This window comes from Schistocerca nitens, chromosome 7, assembly GCF_023898315.1.
Source record: "Schistocerca nitens isolate TAMUIC-IGC-003100 chromosome 7, iqSchNite1.1, whole genome shotgun sequence".
Lineage (NCBI taxonomy): Eukaryota > Metazoa > Arthropoda > Insecta > Orthoptera > Acrididae > Schistocerca > Schistocerca nitens.
In genome coordinates, this window is record NC_064620.1 from 357,179,656 (window position 1) to 357,207,558 (window position 27,903).

Sequence of the window (27,903 nt, forward strand, 5' to 3'; positions counted from 1 at the left end):
CATCGTAAAAAATTACTTTGTCAAAGAAAAAGTTTAGGGATATGCGTCGCCCAGCATCCCCCTAGAAAAACAGCACTGGTGATATGCATTCATTCAGAATCATGTGAGAATGATGCAGCACTGTAACAGATGCTTTTGCGTGTCAGTTCAGCCCACTAGCACTTTTTGTTTACTGGTAAGAATGGCATAAACGAATAGTTTTCAATGTTGTGTAGAGCACTGTTTTTGCAAAACAACAGCTGACCAAACAAACATGCACATTAGTACACAGCTTCTCATTCCAATTTAGCAGCAATATCTGGGGATCACTGATGGCAAGGCACAACAAATGATAAGGTGAAAATACTGACTGGAATATTCATTCTTCAGGGAATTTTGCACAAGTCAGAATGCAAACTGTGCTTTTCAAAGAGGAAGTCACTTGGTACACACACTGTTTAAGAAATTTACAAATTAAAGAACATTACATATTTTGTTGTAATTTCTCCATTTTGTAGATAAAAATCATATGATCCCTTAGATACCGTGAACGGAAAACTTTTCGAAGCTCAGCAGATTACGGAATTGCAGTCACAAAGGGACATTACTGTTGATGATTCTCTGTTGCTCTAGAAACGTCATCTTGGATGAAAGGAGTTCCCTGATTTCATAAAAAAGAAAAAACTGAAGAAGAGCAAATATGCCACAGTGTACAGAAACAAGCAGAGATCAATGAAATGGAAGGACAAGTGAGGTGTTGTGATAATCAGCATATACATTTCAGGAAGTACATCCAGAGAAAGGCATCATACAAATGCCAAGTGTTCTCATCGACTACAAGATGAATACAGGAGGCATGGATAAGAGTGATACCCAATTGCAATGCTACCAAATGGTAAGGAGCAGAATGCAAAAACATTATCAGAAGATTTTCACAATTTATTAGCTGTTACATGCTTCAGAGCACACTTGCTTTACAGAAAACATGGCAGCAAAAAAAGTAATTGGAATTCATGATTAGTCTCTGGCAATAACTATGTGAAAAATAAAATTTCATTTTCTTCTGTAATACATTCTATTCTATCCCAAGCTAATTTAGTTTTGGTCCAAAAACTAAAATGAACAGAAACATGTTTTAATGAGTGAGCAAGGCATGTGGCGCAACTGCATCAGCCAGAGCTAGGGGGAAATAATCCACTGATAAAAAAATACCCACTTAAGGGTTAAGCAATACAGACAGCTTCAACCACAAAAATTTACATTTATGCTCCAATAACCAGTGGCAAATATATTTCCAAATGTGTAAGCTATGTTTCATAGTCATGTGTTGTGACAAGTATGCTAATCCAACTTTGGTCTCATTCAAGAAATTAGCTGTGTAGGCAACTGATGTGCTAAAAAGACAGAAATGGATTAGTACAAGAAATGAAAACAGATTATGTAATTTGCTTGTAAGTAGATGCAGTTCAAATTACCTGCTGCAGTGGTGCTGTATTTCGTCGAACTTCATTGAATATAAAAAATGCTGGAACAGTGCCCAAAATCTCTGACTGGCTATTAGCTCCAAATTCTACCAGATAATGGCAGCGATTTCCCTCAATCAGGTTACGATTCAGCAGCATAAGTTTTTCCATTCCTCTAACTGACAGGAGTCCTTCACTTGCATGACATACATTTTCACGGAACACGTTCTTGGATACATTCAGCCTGAAAACAATTAAAACCAAAGTACACGTCTGTTGCTTACCAAAACATATCTACATCAAAAAATTCTGTTCATAATTTTTTGTTGCTTCTTATATCATTTATTACAATTCACCTTACAATCTAAAAGTTTCAAAAGGATGTACCATTTACAGTTTAAGACTCAAAAGAGGAAATGAGGAGTTATCATTACCCTACATATCACTAGAGATTTGAGCACAATGTAAATATGACCAGGAAATTTTGGTAAGTAAAGCTAATTCAGTGCAGATGCAGTTTTGTAAAGGAAGACTTATCCGTATAATAGATAACTTTATCACAGCCTCCCAGCACCTGAAGGACATGTGACACAATTATACTCTTAGGCAGTTAGGAATGGATACTGTCAGAGACCCATGACAAGTGACACCATAATCATATGACACTACAGGCAATTTAATGACAAAATGTTCTAGTATGCATGATGAGGAACATAATGTCTCATTGTCCTTAGCTGTGCCAGAAGTAATGATGAGGTTGAAACTTCAGAACCTTTTCCATTGTCCATGCACAACTCTCCAGAGCCCTTGGTGCATAAAACTATCATCTTCGGTAAAAGGTAAACATTACATGAATGTGCAAACATCAGTGATACAATAAGAGATTAATATGCATCAAACAGATTATAGCAATAATAAACAATGAAAGACACATCAGTTACCATTTATGTACATATTTTGACTTTTCATCTATTTGATTTACTTTCAGGGACTAAAGGTTTAAGATTTAATTTCATTCTATGCTCCAAAAAATTTAACCAGGAAGAGGGGAAGAAAAAACTTCTTACCTGGCAAAATGACCTCCAATTTCAACAGCAAAATTAAAGTTGTTTCGCCACGTATTGTTCATCAACACAACAGAATGGGTGAAGTTTTCATTATATTGCCATACATATGGCAGCTCAATAACAAAACCACCAGCTTTATTGCGTTCTACTGAACTGTCCTTCACTTGCCAGTGGAATAAATTTGCCGAGCCTCTTAGGTCTCTGAAATAAAATCAGCACACAGTTAACTGCTGAAGCTATTATTATTTCTTACTGTTATGAAAAGTGCTGCACTTCCTAATACACCACATTAGTAGAATTACACTGTGTTTAAATAACAGTGATCTAGAAAAAATGTTAGCCAATACTACAGACACTCAAGAGTAATGTACTGAACATCTAACAAATTACAAGCTATTGATATTTTCTCCATGAGATATAATAAAGAAACACTACATGAATTTCCTATCAAATCTCCACCCCTTTAGGCTTTTTATCATTTCCTGAAATCACTTCTGGCACATGTCACTTAGGCTCCCAAAAAGGGTTACAGTTGATTTTTTTCTTCATTCTTCACAAGCTGGTGTTCCATCTCTGATGATGTCATCGGGCTATGACACACAAACCTATCTTTCTTCACTTTAGGTACGATTTTTTCAGAAACTAATGTTCAATATCACGAAAAAGAACACAATAAAAAAAGTTTAAATACAAATCACATTGTCTTGTTGGGCATAAAAAGATATGATTAATATTAAATTACATACTTGCCATGCTGGTGTATTCCTGCTCCATTATCAGTCAACAGTGTTGAATCAATGGTGATGTTGACTTCTGCCAAAGGTGCTGTATCTGTTTGCTCAGCAGTACTATTCCTCAAGAACCTTGGAGAATCAACCAAAACAGCTTCACGTTTATTGAAGGTCACCTCACTTGACATAACTTCCATGGTTTCATTTCCTGTGCGTAAGTACAGTTCTCCCGCATCACCTACAAGTCTGAAAAATATCATTAAGTATAAGTTGCTTGCAATTTAGGCAAAACTGCATATAAAATTACCTCCATACATTTCCACCTCTCACCGCAGTGACAATAATGTATGTCTGCTCTAGACTGCTACTTTGCTGGAATGTTGCTTTGGATCACCGTGTTGTGGTGTTAACTTTTTGTGCAGAAATGCATAACACAGCTTTCTTTCAATTTGTCTACTAGATGAAATAAATGTAAAATTAATATTATGTGAAACAGCAGAAGAGGTTTAGAACACCAGATCCATAACTAGAGCAATGTTGAAAATAAACAAACAGAAGTATGTTGTGGCACTACATTGGAACATTCGTAAATATAACTCTCACCAGGAGGGAAAGGCTGATAGGAATAGGAGACATATGGGACAAAGTAACAACTGAAGGAAGAAACAGTAATGCAAGGAACAATGCTTTCAGCTCATTGAGGTTTGTTCTAGTCATCCAAGCGTACTGACAAATATGCCTTTTTCTGCTGTCCCCATAATGTTTGGTTGGATTTTCTTTTTCTAAAAAATTTAAGACAATTTAATTTATATGATTTAATTTATATGATATGATTAAATAACAGCTGGATATGTGAAGAATGTGATAAATTTAAGTCAACTGGTGCATAATATGGCTGGAGCCAGTTGCTGGTGTGTAAACATCATTGCAAAAAAATAACTGTGAAGACATGTTTTTGTTTCTGTTTTTGAGTTCACTGTACCAGAAGTTGATGAAACACTCTCATATTGTGTAATTTATAGTGCGTACATCATCCAAACTGGAAGATGATGTAAATTAATTTGTATTAAATATTTCTGATCAGAGGTTACAGTATGCCTCCTAACCTAACTGGTGTATCCATAAAAACCATATTTGAAAGGATTGTATACTGCACAAGATAATGCACCATATTAATAACATATGGATGTCTGAAGATAGCAGCATGCTGACAAAACAAGCTGCACTGAACTAATATCGGAAATAAAAAAGTGGTTAAAACAGGAAATATTCTATAACTAGTAAATTTTTTAAGACAGTTACAGAATTCAACCAATTTCATAAGGATAATATTAAGTGTCACATCCAGTTTTCACCATTTCACCTCATGCAGGAAGTCAATGATAATGTTTCCCTTTCTGTCGCAGAATTCTGTAAAACATCCAATTCTCCACTGACACAATCTGCCCGAATTTAGTCTTGCACAAGAGTAGACTGTGATCCATGCAGCTCAATATGGAATGCATTTCTCTGCAAAGAAAAGTGAAATAATTGTCACAACAAGGAAGAAGAATAGGCCAAATGTGGATATAACTTGTGGAGGGGAAAAACTACAAGTGGTAGAGAACTTCAAGTACCTGGGAAGCATGATTGAAAGTAAGGGGGGAAACACAATGGAAATAAATGAAAGGTGCAGAAAAGCAGGGCAGTTCTACAAATGCATTAGGGGGCTTATTTGGAGCAAGGAGGTGCCACAGAAATCCAAGGGAATTATATACCGAACCTACTTTGTCCCCATATTGGCATACGGAAGTGAGACATGGGTAATGCACAAAAGTGACAAAAGTAGAATACAGGCTAGTGAAATGAAGTTCCAGAGGAGCAGGTTGAGTGTAACAAGACGAGACAGATTGCGAAATGTGTATGTGACGGAAAGACTAAAGGAGGAACCAGTACAGGACAGGATAGAAAAATCAAGACTGCAGTGGTATGGACACATGAAGAGAATGGATGAGGGAAGAATTCCAAAGAGGATGTTTGATCTGCAACTGGAGGGGAAGAGGCCCAGAGGAAGACCAAGAGATAGATGGGTGAAGGGAGTGAAGGAATGTGTGACGAGAAGAGGAGAGAACTGGACGAAGGTGGAAGAGGGGGAATGGTGGAAAGACAGAACACGATGGAGAGGCTTGTGTTCCCGACAGACCCACCAGTGGCTGGAAACTGTCCAAGATGATGATGATGACAAGAGTAGACTGATGCCAATTTATTGACTTCTGCATGGTTGGGAGAGAAAGTAAACATCATATATATGCAAATAATCCGCACCATCAAATAGTCCGCACGCCCTAATTTTAAGGAAGATGGGGAAAAAAAGAAACGTTGGCTTTAATGTGTGTTGGAAGAATCATTGTGGTTGTCGCCATCTCCACATAGAACTTCATCCTTGGTTCTGTCCGGTTATAATGATACAGCCTTCTCCAGGATTCATATGAAATGTCTGATGCCACCTTTTTTTTTATATGCATCCGGATAGTTATTGGACAATTCAGTGCTTCCTAAGGTCTTGTACGTGTGTCTTGTTTCCCTCCCTCGATGTGACTTACCAAACGAAAGCGCTGGCACGTCAACAGACACACAAACAAACACAAACATACACACAAAATTCAAGCTTTCGCAACAAACTGTTGCCTCATCAGGAAAGAGGGAAGGAGAGGGAAAGACGAAAGGATGTCGGTTTCGTCTTTCGTCTTTCCCTCTTTCCTGATGAGGCAACAGTTTGTTGCGAAAGCTTGAATTTTGTGTGTCTATTGACGTGCCAGCGCTTTCATTTGGTAAGTCACATCATCTTTGTTTTTAGATATATTTTTCCCACGTGGAATGTTTCCCACTATATATATATATATATATATATATATACAAAGATGATGTGACTTACCAAATGAAAGTGCTGGCAGGTCGACAGACACACAAACAAACACAAACATACACACAAAATTCAAGCTTTCCCAACAAACTGTTGCCTCATCAGGAAAGAGGGAAGGAGAGGGAAAGACGAAAGGATGTGGGTTTTAAGGGAGAGGGTAAGAAGTCATTCCAATCCCGGGAGGGGAAAGACTTCAAATATATATATATATATATATATATATATAGAGGCAAACATTCCACGTGGGAAAAATATATCTAAAAACAAAGATGATGTGACTTACCAAACGAAAGCGCTGGCACGTCGATAGACACACAAACAAACTTCTGCATGGTTGTTTGTTGCGAAAGCTTGAATTTTGTGTGTTTGTTTGTGTGTCTATCGACGTGCCAGCGCTTTCGTTTGGTAAGTCACATCATCTTTGTATATATATATATATATATATATATATATATATATGAAGTCTTTCCCCTCCCGGGATTGGAATTACTTCTTACCCTCTCCCTTAAAACCCACATCCTTTTGTCTTTCCCTCTCCTTCCCTCTTTATATATATTCCACGTGGAATGTTTCCCTCTGTTATATATATATATATATATATATATATATATATATATATATATATATATATAGAGAGAGAGAGAGAGAGAGAGAGAGAGAGAGAGAGAGGGGAACATTCCATGTGGGAAAAATATATCTAAAAACAAAGATGATGTGACTTACCAAACGAAGTGCTGGCAGGTCGATAGACACAGAAACAAACACAAACATACACACAAAACTCAAGCTTTCGCAACCAACGGTTGCTTCGTCAGGAAAGGATGTGGGTTTTAAGGGAGAGGGTAAGGAGTCATTCCAATCCCGGGAGCGGAATGACTTACCTTGGGGGAAAAAAGGACAGGTATACACTCGCACACACACACATATCCATCCGCACATACACAGACACAAGCAGATATGGGTAAGTCTTTCCGCTCCCGGGATTGGAATGACTCCTTACCCTCTCCCTTAAAACCCACATCCTTTCATCTTTCCCTCTCCTTCCCTCTTTCCTGACAAAGCAACTGTTGGTTGCGAAAGCTTGAATTTTGTGTGTATGTTTGTGTTTGTGTGTCTATCGACCTGCCAGCACTTTCATTTGGTAAGTCACATCATCTTCACTATCTTGAGAAACAGCTGAAAAATTATTACCAAGTGATGTATTTTCATTTGTTATATATTTTTATGTCTTCCTCTATAAGTAATATTCTTTGTAATTACATTTCCAATTAACTCTCCAATTGTTTACATCTCACAGTTTCCCAATTTCCAGAATTTGAGGCCTTATTTGTGCATTTTATATATGTAATTTTGTGAAGCATGAAAATTTCGCATTGATTCATCAATGGACCAGGCACAAGAAACTTAAGTAACATTCATATGAATCGTTACACAGTGAATCTGTGATACCACATTTTTTTGAAGGATTTTTCCACCACTGGCAGCAGAATGGAGTCCCATGCATGTTTTATCCATCCACAAATCTGCGACAAATCGAGCCATTTAATTTTTCCACTCGGTGTGAACTTACAGTTTTCATCAGCGATCCATTGCATGTATCACTGTTTAAGTGCAGCTCTGAATGGCCAATTTATACATGCATCTAATTTTTGCAGGATGGATGTTGGGTCTCCAGGGATAATGACCATGTCAGTTGCTTCTTTTGGTAACTTGTCTTCCACTTACTCAGTTGTATGTCTTCAGAACCTATCCAGGACCAACATATTATGTAAATTTAGTAATGCACCAGGGCGACGTTGCCAAACCTGTACCACCGAATCAACCACAAGTTTATTGTTCATCCAACCCTTTTGGTTTGCTCTCACCAAAATGCTTTTCTCAGATATTTTCGGAATAATTTTCCTTTTAAATATCATGTAAGACGGTAGCTTTCACACATCACCAGTTACAAACATCACTGTACACCTTTGCTTCTCACTGCCAGCAGTTTCTATGATGACACTGGATTCCCCTTTCCCGTTCACCGTGTTGTTGAGTGGCATCTCAAAATAGACTGACATTTGAGCTGCGTTACCAATTTTGCAATAATATACAGGAATGTCCATGGTGCAAATTTATCACATAGTGATGAAAATTTACTGCTTTTGCCTCGTAATTGCCTGAAAGCCATTGAGTGATGGTAGTTTTCCTCTGGGAACCTAATCTGTTTCAACTGAAAAATCTTGATAGCCAGCTCTGGCTAGCTTCAAAGCTGGTGATGCCTAGTTCTTTTGCTAAACCCAATGCTTTGAGTGAGCACATTTCACTAGTCACCACACATACCTATTGTCACTTCTCATGTATGTGAGTGCAGAGCTTTCTTTTCGAGGACTAGATGCTTTGATTTTTGGCTGCAAAATGCCCAGCAATTACTGTTCATTCTTGAAGCCATCTTTTATTTTTTTTGTCAGTCGCGAATACAACCCTCACTCACATAGTACATTCTTCTCACTGCACAGTTTCCAATGTTGTCTGCTTCTTCAATAATTTTTTTAAAAATTTTCTTTAGTTGCATATCAGTAACAATGATAATTTGTAGACATAATTAGCAAGTTAACATGTAGTTAATACTTGGCTTCTAATGTGCTACTGATGCATCACAGACTAAGATCGCAACACTGCTCCAAAGTAGTGGGAGATATTCCTGAAGACAGAGCAGTGTACCAACCTTATTACAATTAATAAAAGGACCCCAGTTTTTCATTCGAGAAAAACTATGTGTATGTTATACAAGTTAATCTTCATTTCACTGCCTGTAATGATCATACCCAAGAACTCTTCATTGTTATCATATGACTGCAACAAAAATTCAATAACCAGTTTCTCCATAATGAGGATGTGAGTTACTACAAAATTGTAGAACGATAATGAAGAACCAAACAACTCCATTCTTGACGAAGGTGTCTGTGCCAAGCATGTTCTATTGCTACTTGGAAATGGCTGTACTGAAGGTTGAAATGGATCTGTTAACACTCAGAACTGAATGTGTTTTGATCTTCATTGGAAATGTCTTTACCGTTTCTATGTATTAGTTTTGGCCCTAGTAAAAGGTTTTCAGCACCATGTGGCACACAGTTTCTACAAAGAAAAGTGCTTCACAATAATGTTGTGCAAGGACGGGGATGCCTGTGGCTCCTAATTACTTCACAAAGTTATCATCGATAAGGCTTTGGAAAATAGCTACACAAAAAATGCTCATGTTGTTGACCAGCATGTATAGCATAGCACACAGTGCGCTAGCTTGTGAGACAGGTTGGTGAGTCAGGACTGGATCAAATCTGTGCAGTGGATTGATGACTGTGGGTGGTGCACTGACCAGCCTGAGTGTGGCTTTTAGGCAGTTTCCCACACTTGTTCAGGCAAATGCTGGTCTTGTCCCCAATTTTGACCTCAGAAATCACAACAACAAAACGGTTAAAACACAGTACAGAACAAAGTTCACACAATTCACAGACAGGTGGCACACACAACTTCCCTCCCTCAGATAGCTGACAACAGCAGCTACAGGAAGGGCATCAGGCCACGAAGTTAAATAAAGTAAATTTCCCAAATAATGAGTAAAGTGACCCCATATTAGACAGGATTAATGTTAGGAATGAGAAGGAGAATGTTCACTGCTGTTTGCCAAGGTGTCCTAAACATCAGGTGCTGACAGCACCATGCATAACTTCTACATCATCTGGGTTGCTGTGAGTTCCGCCCCTATGGAACAGACGCCACAGGGACTCTGAACTCCACAACCAGACCAGAAGGTGACAACAACAGCATTCCAGCCACGCCACCAAGTGGTGTTCATGGTGACGGCAGGGGTTGTTGATGTACCGTACCTTCTCCTACATCCGCAGGATCATGAGCCTATAATAGGCATGCATGTATCCTTCCACAAGGCAGTTAGTTAGGCTGGCATGTGAACTTATCAGAACAGTTCCATTGCAGTGAGCAACTGACTAGAAGATCTCTGCTATGCCTTGCTCTGAACTCTGCCACCACCTTCATGGACAGCATGCCACCTCCTCTGCACGGACTCTCAGTGTGATCGGCGAAATGGCAGCTGGGACTCGGCATAATTTTTACTGTTTGTTTTCTGCAGTGACAAGATAGTGCCAAAACTTGACTTTATGCTTCCATCCTTGCTGGACTTAGAAATTTTTCTAAAATGTTTGACTGATAGTGCTTTTCCTGTGAAGAACTCTCGTCTCCGCAGCTTAAGCTAGAGGGTGGACTTTGTTTTCAAACCCAAGAATCGAGGAACCTGCTTCATGCTAAACTTAACTTTATTCACATTTTGAGATCTGGCTCATCTTTAAAAGTGGATATCTCTGTGGACCCAGATATACCACTGTTCAGCACATACACTAACCAGGGCTGACAGTAAGTTCCACTGTGCTATACTTAGTGAATTCAAAATCCTTCAGATTGGAGGGAGAATAAAACAGAGCTTTCCTTTTCAGTCACTATAAACATAACACGGTGTGGAATTGAGAACTGCTACAGGTTACACACAAGAACAACATCCCAAATCCTTCATTTATGCAACCTCGTCTTTCACATTCAGGTTTTATATGTGGACAAGGAAAAAAAAAATCCCAGATTTTTCCCGGATTTCCCGGTTAAAAATACACTTTCTACCAGATGAAAATACACTTTTTCCGTTTTAAGTGACAGTATACTCTTCCTCGGCACTGTAAAAGTCATCAATCCTTTGAATGTTTATGGTTTTATATACCAACGTAGAATTTACCAGCACTTTAGAAAACAAAACTCAGGGGAAAAACATGTTTTGAAAGACCTTTGATGTGCAGCAACATTTACACTGCATATTTTTGTATTATGAAGGTATAAATTTGAATTCCGCCAAATAACGCTTGTCACTTTCCAAAGCATTGAAATTGAGATTGCGATGCGCTTTTGTAAGCGTCATAGCTCATTCACGTGATCTCGCCAGCTGATGACAGCAACAGGACACGTGATGTAGTCAGCCAATAGCGAGATCACTCTTAAGTAGCACGAATGCACAAATAAGAAAAGGTAATGAATTAAATTAATATACATAGCATTCACATATAATATTGGTCTCTAAAGTTAATAAGTTGGAAGAGAAGCTAAGCTTCCCCATATAATGATGATCTTTTTTGCGCGTGTTGCACTTTAAGATACACACACAAATGTGCCAGTAAAATTTTTAATAACGACACAAATGTCTCCTCTTCTGGGCTCGAAATACTTCTAAATGGTCGTCCTCAAAGAGCTGATTTTTAAATGAGAGTCAAAGGCTTTGTGGTTCAAGAAGTTCATCGTACATTCTCGCACATAATTCATCTTGCGTAAAAGGAAATCTGCTTTGAATGTAACGCTTTTCAAACCACCATTTGCAATGTTTTCCCACGACCCGTTAGAAATAGGTTCTTTTTAGCAGTTGCAAGAAAGCACCAGATAACTGGCATCACCACGCTTGCGCAGCTACGATTACGCAGGAAGCCCATATGTTCGTACGTGTAAAACATTAAAAGATCTTACACTATGTCATAAAAGAAACAAGACATCAAAGGATACTTCAAGAGCATCAGGATTTCGCGAACCATACTAAAGTGCATAATTCGGCTTAAAATGCACATCCATATGTAAATTTTCTTGGAGTACGAATACTCATATTTGGTTCTTTATTATAGTGTAATGCCATATCTGCACTTGAAATGCAGCGAACAGTTGAAACTGGCCAATAGTGTGAAATTAAACACTTCGTTTCAAATAAATTGACTGCCTCAGTAGAAAGGATTAATAAAAGCCAAATCTCTTTAGCAAACCAGCGAAAATAACTTCATTGTTCTGTAAGGCGATTAATGCTTGACTGTCAAAGGTGGAAATGAAATAAATATTTTAGCCTGCCATAATTATGCAAACGTATTTTAATTCAGATAGCTCCCGGCCATAAAAATCCATTTTGTTATCATTTAACATGAGAGCAATAAATGAAGAGGAAACAACAAAATCACTGAATGTAAACACAGGTCACGTGGAGACGACTCACTCCCTACCACAACTCGAACTGCTCTGTGCATCAGCCCCGGATCTACGATATTTCCGAACTGGGACAATATTAAGTAGTGGCGCCCAGCCACACTTCCGTAACCAGAAGCGGGAGAAGGTACTACTCATACACGACTCAACTGCGCATGCGTAAGAGCCCGCCCGCAACTGCTCAAATGAATCTAATTTAAACAGTTGTCACGTCACGCTCATTGGAGGCAATTTGTTGTTATGAAGCATTGCAGTGTTCCTAAAGACTTTGACACACTTTACTGTTGGCAGACGCTTGTATAAGCAATGTTCTGTGGTTCTATATAGTACATTTCCTTTGCAACTTAAGGGTTTTTTTTTCCCATGTTTTGCTGCTGCAGTATCATTCTGCAGTAGTGGGATACAATAATATCCTTTGTTAGAGTATTGGTTCTTACCAGTCAAAATCACAAAAATTTAACTGAAAACTAAAACAATGAAAAATTCCCAGAATTCTAAACAATTCCCAGGTTTTTCCCGGTTTTCTCTCTGAAACATCGCAAAAAATAAGTGACAGAAATCGTGTTTATACACTCCGCCTTACAAAAACAACAACAGCTACCTCCATTGCTGAACACTTTTACAAAGCAGTGTGACAGAAGCACAAAAATGTTGTCTTCATTGGTAAGACCCTGACATTGTAGAAAGAAATGTGAGTGCACATAATACCTGCTGTAATATGATAGATGTAATCCATTGGCATTGTGACGAATCCGTGAGGCAACAACTGTCAGCATCGGTGGCGGGCCACGACGATTAACAGCTGTGGCAGCTGGCGCCCTCACAGCTGACACTGCCAGGACCATTCCTCCCAGAGCGGCTTCACCACTTCGATACTCGAGAACAACGGCTGATGACGATGACAGCATGGGAAAGTGTGTGCGGTCTTCTCTCAGATCCAAAATATCAGCAGCCAGTACTCGACTGGGTCCATCCACCAAAGATAGATGTTCTGTGCTGCGCTCTAAAGGCATGTTCAGCAACTGTAGGCCTAATACGTAACCCTCTAAGACCTAAAATCAAAATTTCAAAATAATGTGTTTTATGACAGTTGGTACCAAATTCAAGCACACAAATGACATCTCCACCTTTGAACAACATAAACAACTGTGTTACAATCATAAAATATGGAATGAGCAAGATGGTGCAGTGATAAACGGCACTGGATGTGTATTAGGGAAAAGCAGGTTTCCAATCCATATCTAATTACCTTGACTTAAGTTTTTGTAATTCACTTAAACTCTCTCAAGTGAATGTTCAGCTGAATTCTTCTACCACACCATAGACAGATCGTTCCTTCAGCCTTCTGGAACTGAGTTAATGCTTCATCTCCAACAACTTTGCAAGTAATGGAATTGTACACATTCTTTTTGTATTCTGTTACTCGGTGGATAACAATTACAAGGAATTCTTAGGTTTTCTTGACATAATAACTACTTAAATGCTCCTTGGGAGAAACAAAAGAATTAATAGCAATTGCACAATACTTCTACAAGCCAGTTGCTCCTTGTCTTAGAGTGTTGACATTGTGATGAACAGATTTAAATAAATATGCTAGCTCATTAGCTATCCAGACTCACCTCCTGGAGAAACATCTACATCTAGATCGCTACTCTGCAAATCACAGTTAAGTACCTGGCAGAGGGTTCACCAAACCACCTTCGCAATAATTCTCTGTTATTCCACTCTCAATTAGAGCTTGAAAGAAACTAATTCCTATATCTTTCCATGCAGCTCTGATTTCTGTTATTTTATCACGATGATTGTTTCTCCCTATGTAGGTCAGTGTCAACAAAATATTTTCACATTCAGAGGAGAAAATGGGCGATTGAAATTGTGTGAGAAGATCCCACCAATCTTGTTATAATGACGTGTACCACATATCCTGCAGCATGTCTGTGACACTCTTTTTCTCAATAATACAAAACATGCTCCCATTCTTTGAACTTTCTCTATGTACTCCATTAATCCTGTATGGTAAGGATCGCATGCCATGCAGCCATACTCCAAAAGAGGACAGCCAAGCGTAGTGTAGGCAGTCTCTTTAGTAGATCCGTTGCAAGTGTCCTGCCACTAAAATGGTCTTTGGTGCACCTTCCCCATGACATATTCTATGTGCTTTCCAATTCAAGTTGTTTGTAATTGTAATTCCCAGGTATTTAGTTGAATTTATACCCTTTAAATTCAATTAATTTATCAGGAACTGAAGTTTAATGGATTTCTTTTAGCCATCACATGGATGACCTCACACTTTTCAGTATTTAGGGTCAACAGCCAATTTTCGCATCAAACAGATATATCATTTAAATTGGTTTTGATCTTCTGATGACTTAATTAGATGATAAATAACAGCATCATCTGGACAGCTGCTGAGTTTTTTTTATACAGATAAAGAACAACAGAGGGCCTGTAACCTTGGGGAATGCCAGAAATCACTTCAGTTTTACTCAGTGATTTTCCATCAATTAATACACACTGCGATCTCTCTGACAGAAGTCATTAATCCAGTCGCATACGATGGACATTGAGTGGTGGAGAGAATGTGCAAAGTGCATTGTCACTGCCTAACCCAGCTGTCCTGGTTTTCAGCATCATTAGCAAGTTCTCAGAAAATTCATGTTTCTGCAACTGCTGTTGTCTTAGCACCGTCAGTCCTGGTTCCCATTATTTAATACGCTGATATCTAACATTCCTGTTCATTAAGCCATATGCTACGATCTTGGTTTCTTCACACTACAGACATTGCCCCCAATCTAGATACTGGTCAGTAACAGCACATTTTTGTCAGTGACCTAATATAATGTGATGTCAATATTCATGACAACTGTCATTAAGCATATGCTATGTGTGGTCAATGTATGACTTCCCGTGTTAACGAGGAATCTTGTATACACCTTGCTTTCTTACATTTTGACTGGCTTCTTTTGGAAACTGGATTAAAAGACACATTCCATTTGGTGTTTCCTGTAATTCTTCCTAGCATTTAATGAGACACATTCAACATAGGGCAAGAAATCCATTGTAATCAGGTTCAACCATATCTTCAGGCTGCTCATATCATCTAGTGCATGGGCGACAAAATGTACAGCAATTTTGCTTTCTAGAATACCCATTCAGAACAAAATTAGAACAGAGATGGCTGAGCTCTGTTAACAAGCTTTCAGGATTTAATACAGATCGTGCTCTGAGAGTGTGCTCCTGCAATACCCTCTAGTATTGAGATGAAGTAAGACGTCAGGTGAATGTGTGTTCATTTGCAATTCAAACCATCTTCTTTTTTATGAATCCTGACACCAACTCAACCAAGTGCAGGAACAGCATTGGCAACAGAAAGACATAGTCAGTTACACAACAATGCATCTGGTAGAACACACTGACTAAAGCTCAAAGAGAGGACAGCTTTGCTGGGCACTAAATATTTTCCCTGTTGTCTTCTACTAGCGGTTTGGTTTTGGATACACTGTAGCACATGGTTGGCAATTCACGCTTCAGCATGAGGGTCTGGATATATACTTCCCTTGTGGCTACACTACTACTGCTCGCCTCTTACATGTGAATGTGCTTTTTTAACAAGCTACCATATAAACTGGACTGCCATTACAGCTCTCTACAGTCACATTAGCATCTCAAAGTGTCAAGCAGTTACTTCAGAGAATTATGGTGCAGTTACAACAACAACTGTCTTTATGTTCAAGAGGCATTTCATCAATTACAATAAATGAACCAAAAGAAACTGCGATCAAATACCTTAAACAATGATAAGTCCAGGTTAGAAAATCAACAATATGGTTTGGACTGTAGTTATTCTGATTGATTACAGCATTTAAATAGCATTTACAGTCAATATTCTCACAAAATACCTGTTATTTTTTTGTAATTGAGGCTTAAAAATTATTAAATATCAAGATCGAAAATGCTCTGTTATTGGCTGATGCTCTGGTAAAATCACAGACTACGAGTAAGACAAAGCTATACATGTGTTATAGGAGAGTAAGCTGAAGCTAGGATGTTTTTACGTACTTTTTCTGCAAACAGTTAACCTGTTTAGTGATGGAACACACTATTACAGCTTTTAAGTAACAATAGAAGGGAATTTTGTGAATGCTGATAGTGGAAGCCTTGTGAAAGTTGATGTGTTTTGCTCCACCCATTTAGAGCAGTGATATGTGCACTCAAAACTAAGGTACTGTAGAACTTTTGCAAATGGGTCCATATATTGTAACTAGATTGTTGACTATGGGTCATGAGCTACAACCGAAAGCACAATAAAATTATCCTTGGCAAAACTTAGTGCTGCTTTCCTTTCTACAAGACACTCAGAAGAGAAAATGCATCCAGTAGACATTTGGTGGCACAATGAATTATGCAACCAACTGAAGATACACATCTTCAAATCCTGCAAGGGACATATATTTTTAAAACTTTTACACGGAATACAGTATTAATAAGAACTGATTACAGCAGTTGTTTCGATGATGCGGTGTATTATATATAGCTTCACATTAATCTTAGTCTGAGAAATGGATACAAAACATAACCAATTCACTTTTTTTGGGAAGTATTGCTAGTACTGAAGATATCACCATTCTCCCACAGTACAATGAGGTGTACAATGATGAGGTTGTACGGAGAGATATAAAGCATGTACAACATGCAGGTGACACAAACGTAAGGGCTGTGATGTTTGTGAGTGAAAATTAACATTAGTGTCTGAAGCATACTTACTTCATCTTTATGTAAGGTGATGACACTGCAAATATTTAAACAATATGGGTCCTAGCTGGATAGTATAAAAATAAACGCATTGTTTCTGATAAAGTAAAAAAGTGTGGACTCACAGTACCGTATTTGCTCGAATATAAGCCGCACTCGAATCTAAACCGCACCTGAAAAATGAGACTCGAAATCAGAGAAAAAAAAATTCCCGAATCTAAGCCGCACCTGAACTTTGAGACTCGAAATTCAAGGGGAGAGAAGAGGTTTAGGCCGCACCTCCAAATCGAAACAAAGTTGGTCCATTGTAATATGAGACACAATTTAAGTCGAATGAATGACGATACAGCTACAGTAGTTTGGTTCGAGTCGTAAGCTTAGCAGTTAAGCTTTACCAGGTAGCCATTGCTATGCGTCAGGCGCTCCGTCCGTATTTATACGGGTACTCTTCCTTTTTCACGTGCTTCGTCTGGTTTGAATCTATTGCTTATTTTGCTTCGATCTGATAAATGCTGTTTTCTTTGTTATAGGTGTTTACTTCACTCTAAGCTGAAAACACATTACTGTACTGTGTCATGCATTGTTTGTCGTATTCTGATAGTGCGTGTTTACGGACTGTCGCCGCTCGTGGCACGGCTTGCTATTGTGCACGCTACTGCCGCTAACAATAAAAAAAAAGAGAGAGGAATCGTCTCATTAGCGAAACAATGGCAAGAGACTGCTATTTGTTGTTACTTACACTGCTGTTTCTTTGCTAATGATCAACAAGAACCACATAATAGACTGCGTATGATAGGACATGTTCTGAACGAGAGTTTAGCGAAAATTTTTCTCCGTTTGAAAATCTTTGTGGCTGCTTCTTTAGTACATCAAATTCTGCACAGAAATTAGAGTCATCTTAGATTTGAAAATCTAGTCAGTTGCCGTGCTTCATTTCTGACTGTATCACTTAATACGAATATAAACATGACACGATACATATATTCTTCTGCGTTTGCTGTTGTCTCACTCTAGTTTCGTAGTTTATTAGGCAGGCAAGATTTAAATGAGATAGCAGCAAACACAAAAGAAAACATGGCAAAATGTTTATATTCGTATTATTCTTATGGTGAAGAGAATACTGCATGTGATTCACAATTCATAAAAGTTCCTATTAGCAACCATCTCTTGTCACAGGTAGGAAAAATTTCAGAACGTAGAGTTGGCCATATTGACAAACATCCCAAACAGTCTTGCCAGTCGGATTTTCGTAGTACATTGAAATTCTGCTACATTCGAAGATGAACAATACGGAGTTTGTATTTACTTCGTTGGATAATGTATGAAAATGCAGTGGTCGAAACTCGGGGTGGAGAAAAAAAAGCTCGTCTTCCACCTTTTTTTTTTTAAAAAAAAATTATTTACTGACGCAGAGGTTTTGGCGCCAGTATTTATCTTTGTGCCTACAAACCATGCCTGTGTAGCGCTACATATATTCGACAGCAGAAGTTCGTTGTGGCGGCACCTACCAACATTTTTCAGAACTCCCGCTTGCTTTGCACTCGATTCTAAGCCGCAGGCGGTTTTTTGGATTACAAAAACCGGAAAAAAAGTGCGGCTTAGATTCGAGTAAATACGGTAGCTAGAAAATACCTTTTTGAATGTGACATGTGTGAACAGTGGTTGCAAATGTATGCAATTGTAAACAGTAAGGAAAACACAATAATATTCTGTTTCTGTTTTATAATTGTGATTTGGTTTTCATATGAGAGGACTGTCGAGTCATTATACAGATAAGTTAAAATGTTCTTTCATCTTATAAAATTTGACAGTCTATTGCTCTGATAACTGAGCTACCGAATAAATGAGGTGTAGTTGGGTAAAATGACAAATTTCACTAGGAGTTTAATTTCATTGAATGATGCTATCCTTTGTTGTAACAGGGGGAGAGCATATCTCAGAGGTAAGTTAATTTTAACTTCACAGTGCAACCTATTTTTGATTACATTAATGAACTTGTGCATTGACATGGTGGCAATTTGCTGGTACAGTGCAACCACATTTTAAACATCTTCTCATTCTGTGGGACACTCAAAAACAACTTTTCAGGAGTTTTTGGAGAAGTATTTGTACGGTATGGTACCACAAGCCTTTTGTAACCCCTTTTCCAAAACATAAATTTCAAAACAAGACATCACTGTGAATTAGCTGTATGACAGTATAAACAATGACCTGGTCAGTGACATCACAGGTATCACGACTCAAATGGAGCATTTTAGTAGGCTTTCAAATTATTTGATTTTCATTCCTTTTTTTATAAAAGAATACTGAAATTCAAGAAGAAGAAAAGCATGTTAGGAGCGTAAAATGACATAATTAATCATTTAAGACAATTTCCAGAAAACAATCAAATACTCTACTATTAAAAGGATAGATTTCTATTCATCATAAAGATGACATGTTGAGCTGCAGACAGGCACAACAAAAAGACTGTTACACTCTAAGCATTTGGCCAAAGTTTTCTTCAGAAAAAAAGGAAAATACACACACAGTCACACAAGCAGGCACTCTTCATGCACATGATTGCTATCTCTGGCCAATTCAGCCAGAAACTGCAACTGTTGTGCTGAACGAAGGCAGCAATCAGGAGTGGAGCAGGGAAGGGGAAGACATAGCAGAGTATGGGCGGGGAGACACAAGAAAGACTGGTGGGTGTTTTGGCAGAGCGAGCACTATGTGGGTGAGGGGATGTGAATTGGGAGGATGTTATACGATAGAGGGGACAGAAACTGTTGGGTGGAGGATATGGGGACAGTATGTTATTATGCGTTCAGGCTGCAATAATTTTGGAACGGAGAATACGTTGTAAGGGTAAATCCCATCTCCACAGTTCAGAAAAGCTAGTTGTGTGGGGAGTATCCAGACAGGTCATGAAGCAGCCATTAAAATCAATCATGTTATGTTCAGCTGCATGTTGTGCCACAGGGTGGTCCACTTTGCTCTTGGACACAGCGGTAGTCACGCCAATCTAAAAAGTTATGCAACAGCTGCAGCAGAGCTATGGCAGCTTTCACAGGTGGCCCAGCCTCAGATGGGGTAGGAAAATCCTGTGACATGAAAGGAATTGGAAGTGTTGGGTGGATGGTTTGGGCAGGTCTTGCACATGGGTCTTCCACAGGGATTGGGAATGGGATAAAGATGGACTAGGATGTTGTGAAGGCTGGGTGAGTGATTGAACACTATACACAACCAGCTATCTACCAGGGTGAATGGCCATTGCCGAACTGCAGCCAAAACAAAGTGAGCCATCCTGTGGCACAACACCCAGCTGAATATAACATGTTTGATTTTAAAGATGCCTCACAGTCGGGACATCTGGATCCTTTCCTCCACCACCAGCTTGTCGGAACTGTACAGATGAGAGTTATCCTTTCAACATATTCTCTGCTCCCAAATTTATCCCAGCCCCAACCTACAGTAATCTATTGTTCCCAAACCTTTCACCCAACAGTTTCCACCCCCTCTGTCCTATACATTCTCCCAATTCACATCCCTTCACCCTTATTGTACACTGCTCTCTGTCAGTGAACCAACTGGTCCTTTTCCCCTTCTCCGCACCTCTCCTTTACCGTACCCAACCCCCTCCTCCCTCCCCCATAGACTCCCGACACTGCACCTGGCAGCCACAATCTAATCCCTGCACCCTCCACCAGCAAGTGTTCTTCTCTCCTCCTATCTGTCACTAGCTATCCCTTCCCCTTCCCTGCCCCACTCTGTGTTGCTGCTTTCATTCAGCGTGATTTTATTTCTGGCCAGAGCAGACGTGTGCATTAGGTGTGGTTGCTTCTGTGAATATGTGTACATTTTCTTTCCTCAAGAAGGCTTTGACAGAAAGCTAAATGTATAACAGTCTTTTCACTGTGCTTGTCTGCAGCTCAGCATTTCATCTTTACAGTGAGTAGCAATCTCTCATTTTCATAGTATTTTTGATATTCCTACCTGGATTTCCCAATGTTTTATCACAATAATATGAAGAAATAAAACAGTTTCTTTTAATGCACTCGTAAAGCAGCAATATTTTATGGCAAATAGTACTTACTTTTATAGTAAAATTTGCATCCACAGAATCACCAACTGGCACCTTTGTTGTAACGAAAACTTTTGTTTCATCATTTTCCAGCAAGTGGGTGCGAGCTGCTGCAGGCAAAACAATAGGTGCATAGTCTGGGTGGGGAGGCTGAGGGGGCATCAGCCAACCCGCAAGGTCACGTCGATCTTGCAGTGACACAACGGGTTCATGCCGAAGGCCTGCTGCATCATTCTTCTCTAAGGTGCACCCTGCACAGGTAAACATAATTTCAAAACATGAATGACCCTCAGCACAATGTACATACTTGTATATTTCATCTCCATAACAGATATTTTCTCCAGAATATGAATACAACTAACAAATACAGTTTATTAAGTACTACAATCAAATACCTTGTCCTGTTTCTGGTGGGAGGGGGCAAAAGAAAAGAAAAAAAAAAGTATCAAGAGGAACAATGACTTGGCGGAAAATACGTTACAGATACTTCACACGTAGCAAGATAGAAGAAGGGGGAACAACAACAAAATGTTCGAAAAAACAAAGTTACAAGACCTGGAAGTTATAAGTAGAAAGAGAGCATACCTGCCAACTTTTGAAAATCCAATAATTTTCAACATACCCTGGCTTTACAAAAACAATAGTACTTCTGGGCTACGAAACATAATAATTCATGCTTCAAACAGGATACTTCAATGAAATCACATCTACTTATATCATAGGCCAATGACTTGTAGAAGAACATAACAATTTTGAAGAAATTCATGTTAAACAGCAGCAGGCATGATGAGCATACATACCAGGACTTTCTTAATAAATTCAGCAGATATGCAATAACTGAAAAATGCTTTACATAACAAAATTTGTTTAACGTAACACAGGCAAGAATTAATATAGTACATAATGCAAATCACATACTAGTTTGATTTTATGAAGTCACAGTTGTGCCCTTTTTGGCTTCCTGCAAAAAGTCTTGAGAAAATGTTTTGTCGTAAGAGGGACCAGAACTCCTGGTCTTCAAAACAGAAATAGACTCCAGAGATTCATTGGACATGGTTGATCTGAATCCTGTTCTATTTTTCTTCACAAGACTGAAAAGACATTCACATTCTGCATTGCTATGGGGTATGGTGAGAATAGAGAGCATTACTCTAGAAATTCAGTTAAGAAGTCCACCAGCTCCACGAATTCTTGATGTTTGTGCCCAGCTGGAATCACTTGCAGCATCTCGATTTGCAGCCAAAGTGTCATCTACCTGAAGAGCTGTGAACTGCCTCTGAATCTCATTTAAACCTCATCTTGCATAACATTTCAGGAAACTTTTCCAAGAAAAAATGAATGGAAGAAAACTGTGTATCTTTAATTTTTTTTCTAACCTAGCAACATGAGCATGCTTTAGCACATCATTCTTGAGTGGAAACTTCTTGATGATGTAGTCACAGGCAGTACAAAAATAGTTTCTCACCGATGAAAAGAAAAGTGATTTATCTGTATCCTGGAGATCATTCACTATGTTCTAAGTCTGAATGCCAATAACTAACTCATCATCACTTCTTTGATTTTGAATCAAATTGTACTCAAATTCCAGAATTGAGGAGCTTTTGATAATTTTGGTCTTAACAAACTTGGTGAACAACTGCTTTAGCAAATCCATTAGAAGTTCTAATAAAAAGTGAGCTTGTGGGGGGAAAAGTCTGAAGGGCAACATTCAATTTGTTAAATACAAGAATAGTCACATGAAGGAAAGTGCAAAAGGCCTTGTTCAAGTTTGAGGACAGGAACATATACAATTTTTCCTTGTGTGTTGTAGCCGAAGACTTACTTTTTAGGGTGGGTTTGTCACATCTGGAAGAATATGCTGTTCTTTTAGGGGCATGTGTAGTAGCAGAATCAATAATTCTCTTCTTATGATGCTCTTTGGATCCACTTTGTTCAACTCTAGGTGTTCCGAAAGATGTAAAGCGTGTGGAAATGGTTTGGGTACATAGTATTACAGCTAATCAGCCACACTTAAGGGCACATTGTGTTCCACCAAAAAGGAAGTAAACAGACACTCAGCCCTAATTGCGTCAGTGTCAACATTTCCAGATCTGGCATAAAGGCTGTTGATTTTCTTGTTATCTTTCTTCGATTTAATATGACTTATGTATTTACCACACTTCACATGAATACTTAAATTTTTTCTTCTATCATGTGCAATATTAATATCACACCCACATACTGTGCAAAAGGCAAATTTTTCTCCCTTTCTTGATTTTACTATGCACGGAAAATCAACAGAATATGATAACATAAACACTCAAGACACTCAAACAATTCATTGAAACATATCAAAGCTCATGGAAGAACTGTTAGCCTGGCTTTAAATTCAGTTCCAATGATGACACAAACATCACACAGTTAAAAGTACCAAGCATATCAAAATATGAGTTATCTACTATCATATTTTTGACCCACATAAACAATCAATTGTACAGAAATGGGGTGATTATCAAATGTTAATGTTTCAAATTTTTGTGCACGAGATCATTAAATGACACCACTGATCCGTAAACCATAAAATGCTGCAATAAAACATAAAAGCTGGCAGGTCTGAAAGAGTAATCAAAAAGTCATAGATAAACACTGGAGTGTCTGAGGACAGAACAACAGATAAAACAAAGGAAGGAGATGAGGGAAAGGAGAGGAAAATATTGGATAGGCTAAATAATATCAAAGAAAATAATAAAAGTTAACTCCCTTGCAGAATGTATAACACAAACAGATAGGAACAGGGAGGAGTGTATGAAAATAAATGCGTGTGATGTTTGGCTGAGAAATTAACACACAGGTGGAAAAGAGAGCAATATATTCAAGGTCTTTGTTGCTGGGAATTGAATGCTACAAAAGTTTAGCATATAAACTTAAGCTAATTATTTAAATCAGATAAGACAGAGAAAGATGGTAATCACAGGAGTTTTCAGGCACAATGATAACCAAGAGTACAGTAATTGTGTTATGTTGAAAACAGAACAATGGAATATCACCAATATCCAGAATTTGAATGAGTAATGTCTATCACTATTAGTACCAGAAGGGGGGGGGGGGGGGGGCAGAGCACAAAATGTACAAGATCTCTGCGCTAGGAATTGAATACTATAAAATTTTAGCATGTAAACTTAAGCTAATTATGTGAACTGGAAAAACTGAAAGTGTGCCAATGGTAACAGGGAAAGGCAATTAGTAAACATAGTTGATGAAATAAAGCTTACAAATGAAGTATGCACCTCATGTGGCCTGTTCCAAACACTGTTTATGTAAGACTTCTATTATTCTCTAAAAGGAGATCACATAATGACAAACATCTGCAATATGTGCCACAGTGTTGCAGATTTTGAGGAAAAGGAAATTTCACTACTGCCGAACGTGTTACAATCACAATTAAATCAAAACCTTACCTGAGACTTTAAGCCCAAATTGCCTAATACTGATACCATTTCCGTGATTGGCACGAAATTCACTGTTCTTCACAGTACGTGCAGCTCCTGTTGAATACAAATCAGAATAAATGACACCAAGGCCATCCTGCAAACTATTCTCCACCCGGATGCTCTCCATTGCATGGCGCCATAGATCCACTTGCAGTCCTGCAATCACACCATGAACAGTGAATAAAAAATCAGTACTGTACATCTGTAGATAGTTACTGTGCGAGCACAGTATTAGCAGATTAGCACTCGTTGTAACTGATCGTTAGTGTGCTCTAGTGAAGTAATTTTTAGTGGCAACTTGGGCTTGTTAATGTATAACTGGACTCATATCACGTTACTGAAAGTACTCAAACACGATGAGGTTTGCAGAAAATGGTGACTGAATTAATTAATTAATGTACATGCTATGATGCACATCTTCCCCCATGAACCATGGACCTTGCCGTTGGTGGGGAGGCTTGCGTGCCTCAGCGATACAGATGGCCGTACCGTAGGTGCAACCACAACGGAGGGGTATCTGTTGAGAGGCCAGACAAACATGTGGTTCCTGAAGAGGGGCAGCAGCCTTTTCAGTAGTTGCAAGGGCAACAGTCTGGATCATTGACTGATCTGGCCTTGTAACAATAACCAAAACGGCCTTGCTGTGCTGGTACTGCGAACGGCTGAAAGCAAGGGGAAACTACAGCCGTAATTTTTCCCGAGGACATGCAGCTTTACTGTATGATTAAATGATGATGGCGTCCTCTTGGGTAAAATATTCCGGAGGTAAAATAGTCCCCCATTCGGATCTCCGGGCGGGGACTACTCAAGAGGACGTCGTTATCAGGTGAAAGAAAACTGGCATTCTATGGATCGGAGCGTGGAATGTCAGATCCCTTAATCGGGCAGGTAGGTTAGAAAATTTAAAAGGGGAAATGGATAGGTTAAAGTTAGATATAGTGGGAATTAGTGAAGTTCGGTGGCAGGAGGAACAAGACTTTTGGTCAGGTGATTACAGGGTTATAAATACAAAATCAAATAGGGGTAATGCAGGAGTAGGTTTCATAATGAATAAAAAAATAGGAGTGCGGGTTAGCTACTACAAACAGCATAGTGAACGCATTATTGTGGCCAAGATAGACACAAAGCCCATGCCTACTACAGTAGTACAAGTTTATATGCCAACTAGCTCTGTAGATGTTGAAGAAATTGATGAAATGTATGACGAGATAAAAGAAATTATTCAGGTAGTGAAGGGAGACGAAAATTTAATAGTCATGGATGACTGGAATTCGTCAGTAGGAAAAGGGAGAGAAGGAAACATAGTAGGTGAATATGGATTGGGGGGAAGAAATGAAAGAGGAAGCCGCCTTGTAGAATTTTGCACAGAGCATAACTTAATCATAGCTAACACTTGGTTCAAGAATCATAAAAGAAGGTTGTATACCTGGAAGAATCCTGGAGATACTAATAGGTATCAGATAGATTATATAATGGTAAGGCAGAGATTTAGGAACCAGGTTTTAAACTGTAAGACATTTCCAGGGGCAGATGTGGATTCTGACCACAATCTATTGGTTATGAACTGCAGATTGAAACTGAAGAAACTGCAAAAAGGTGGGAATTTAAGGAGATGGGACCTGGATAAACTGAAAGAACCAGAGGTTGTAGAGAGTTTCAGGGAGAGCATAAGGGAACAATTGACAGGAATGGGGGAAAGAAATACAGTAGAAGAAGAATGGGTAGCTCTGAGGGATGAAGTAGTGAAGGCAGCAGAGGATCAAGTAGGTAAAAAGACAAGGGCTAATAGAAATCCTTGGGTAACAGAAGAAATATTGAATTTAATTGATGAAAGGAGAAAATATAAAAATGCAGTAAATGAAGCAGGCAAAAGGGAATACAAACGTCTCAAAAATGAGATCGACAGAAAGTGCAAAATGGCTAAGCAGGGATGGCTAGAGGACAAATGTAAGGATGTAGAGGCTTGTCTCACTAGGGGTAAGATAGATACTGCCTACAGGAAAATTAAACGAGACCTTTGGAGAGAAGAGAACCACTTATATGAATATCAAGAGCTCAGATGGCAACCCAGTTCTAAGCAAAGAAGGGAAGAAGAAAGGTGGAAGGAGTATATAGAGGGTTTATACAAGGGCGATGTACTTGAGGACAGTATTATGGAAATGGGAGAGGATGTAGATGAAGATGAAATGGGAGATAAGATACTGCGTGAAGAGTTTGACAGAGCACTGAAAGACCTGAGTCGAAACAAGGCCCCGGGAGTAGACAACATTCCATTAGAACTACTGATGGCCTTGGGAGAGCCAGTCATGACAAAACTCTACCATCTGGTGAGCAAGATGTATGAGACAGGCGAAATACCCACAGACTTCAAGAAGAATATAATAATTCCAATACCAAAGAAAGCAGGTGTTGACAGATGTGAAAATTACCGAACTATCAGTTTAATACGTCACAGCTGCAAAATACTAACGCGAATTCTTTACAGACGAATGGAAAAACTGGTAGAAGCGGACCTCGGGGAAGATCAGTTTGGATTCCGCAGAAATGTTGGAACACGTGAGGCAATACTAACCTTACGACTTATCTTAGAAGAAAGATTAAGAAAAGGCAAACCTACGTTTCTAGCATTTGTAGACTTAGAGAAAGCTTTTGACAACTTTAACTGGAATACTCTCTTTCAAATTCTGAAGGTGACAGGGGTAAAATACAGGGAGCGAAAGGCTATTTACAATTTGTACAGAAACCAGATGGCAGTTATAAGAGTCGAGGGGCATGAAAGGGAAGCAGTGGTTGGGAAAGGAGTGAGACAGGGTTGTAGCCTCTCCCCGATGTTATTCAATCTGTATATTGAGCAAGCAGTAAAGGAAACAAAAGAAAAATTCGGAGTAGGTATTAAAATTCATGGAGAAGAAGTAAAAACTTTGAGGTTCGCCAATGACATTGTAATTCTGTCAGAGACACCAAAGGACTTGGAAGAGCAGTTGAATGGAATGGACAGTGTCTTGAAAGGAGGATATAAGATGAACATCAACAAAAGCAAAACGAGGATAATGGAATGTAGTCAAATTAAATTGGGTGATGCTGAGGGGATTAGATTAGGAAATGAGACACTTAAAGTAGTAAAGGAGTTTTGCTATTTAGGGAGTAAAATAACTGATGATGGTCGAAGTAGAGAGGATATAAAATGTAGACTGGCAATGGCAAGGAAACCGTTTCTGAAGAAGAGAAATTTGTTAACATCGAGTATAGATTTAAGTGTCAGGAAGTCGTTTCTGAAAGTATTTGTATGGAGTGTAGCCATGTATGGAAGTGAAACATGGACGATAACCAGTTTGGACAAGAAGAGAATAGAAGCTTTCGAAATGTGGTGCTACAGAAGAATGCTGAAGATAAGCTGGGTAGATCACGTAACTAAT

The 27,903-nt window shown here is 38.8% G+C and overlaps 1 protein-coding gene across 1 annotated transcript in view; it reads right to left on the minus strand.

Annotated features, from left to right (window-relative positions):
* LOC126195620 (protein bark beetle) overlaps positions 1 to 27,903 on the minus strand; it is a 197,229-nt gene that overhangs the window by 100,850 nt on the left and 68,476 nt on the right. Inside the window, exons 15-20 of the mRNA XM_049934246.1 lie at positions 24,455 to 24,643; positions 21,030 to 21,268; positions 12,908 to 13,251; positions 3,256 to 3,486; positions 2,510 to 2,710; positions 1,455 to 1,686 (exon numbers count right to left, since the gene is read on the minus strand). Of these exons, the coding sequence (XP_049790203.1) occupies positions 1,455 to 1,686; positions 2,510 to 2,710; positions 3,256 to 3,486; positions 12,908 to 13,251; positions 21,030 to 21,268; positions 24,455 to 24,643 (1,436 nt within the window). The remainder of the gene's footprint in view (positions 1 to 1,454; positions 1,687 to 2,509; positions 2,711 to 3,255; positions 3,487 to 12,907; positions 13,252 to 21,029; positions 21,269 to 24,454; positions 24,644 to 27,903) is intronic.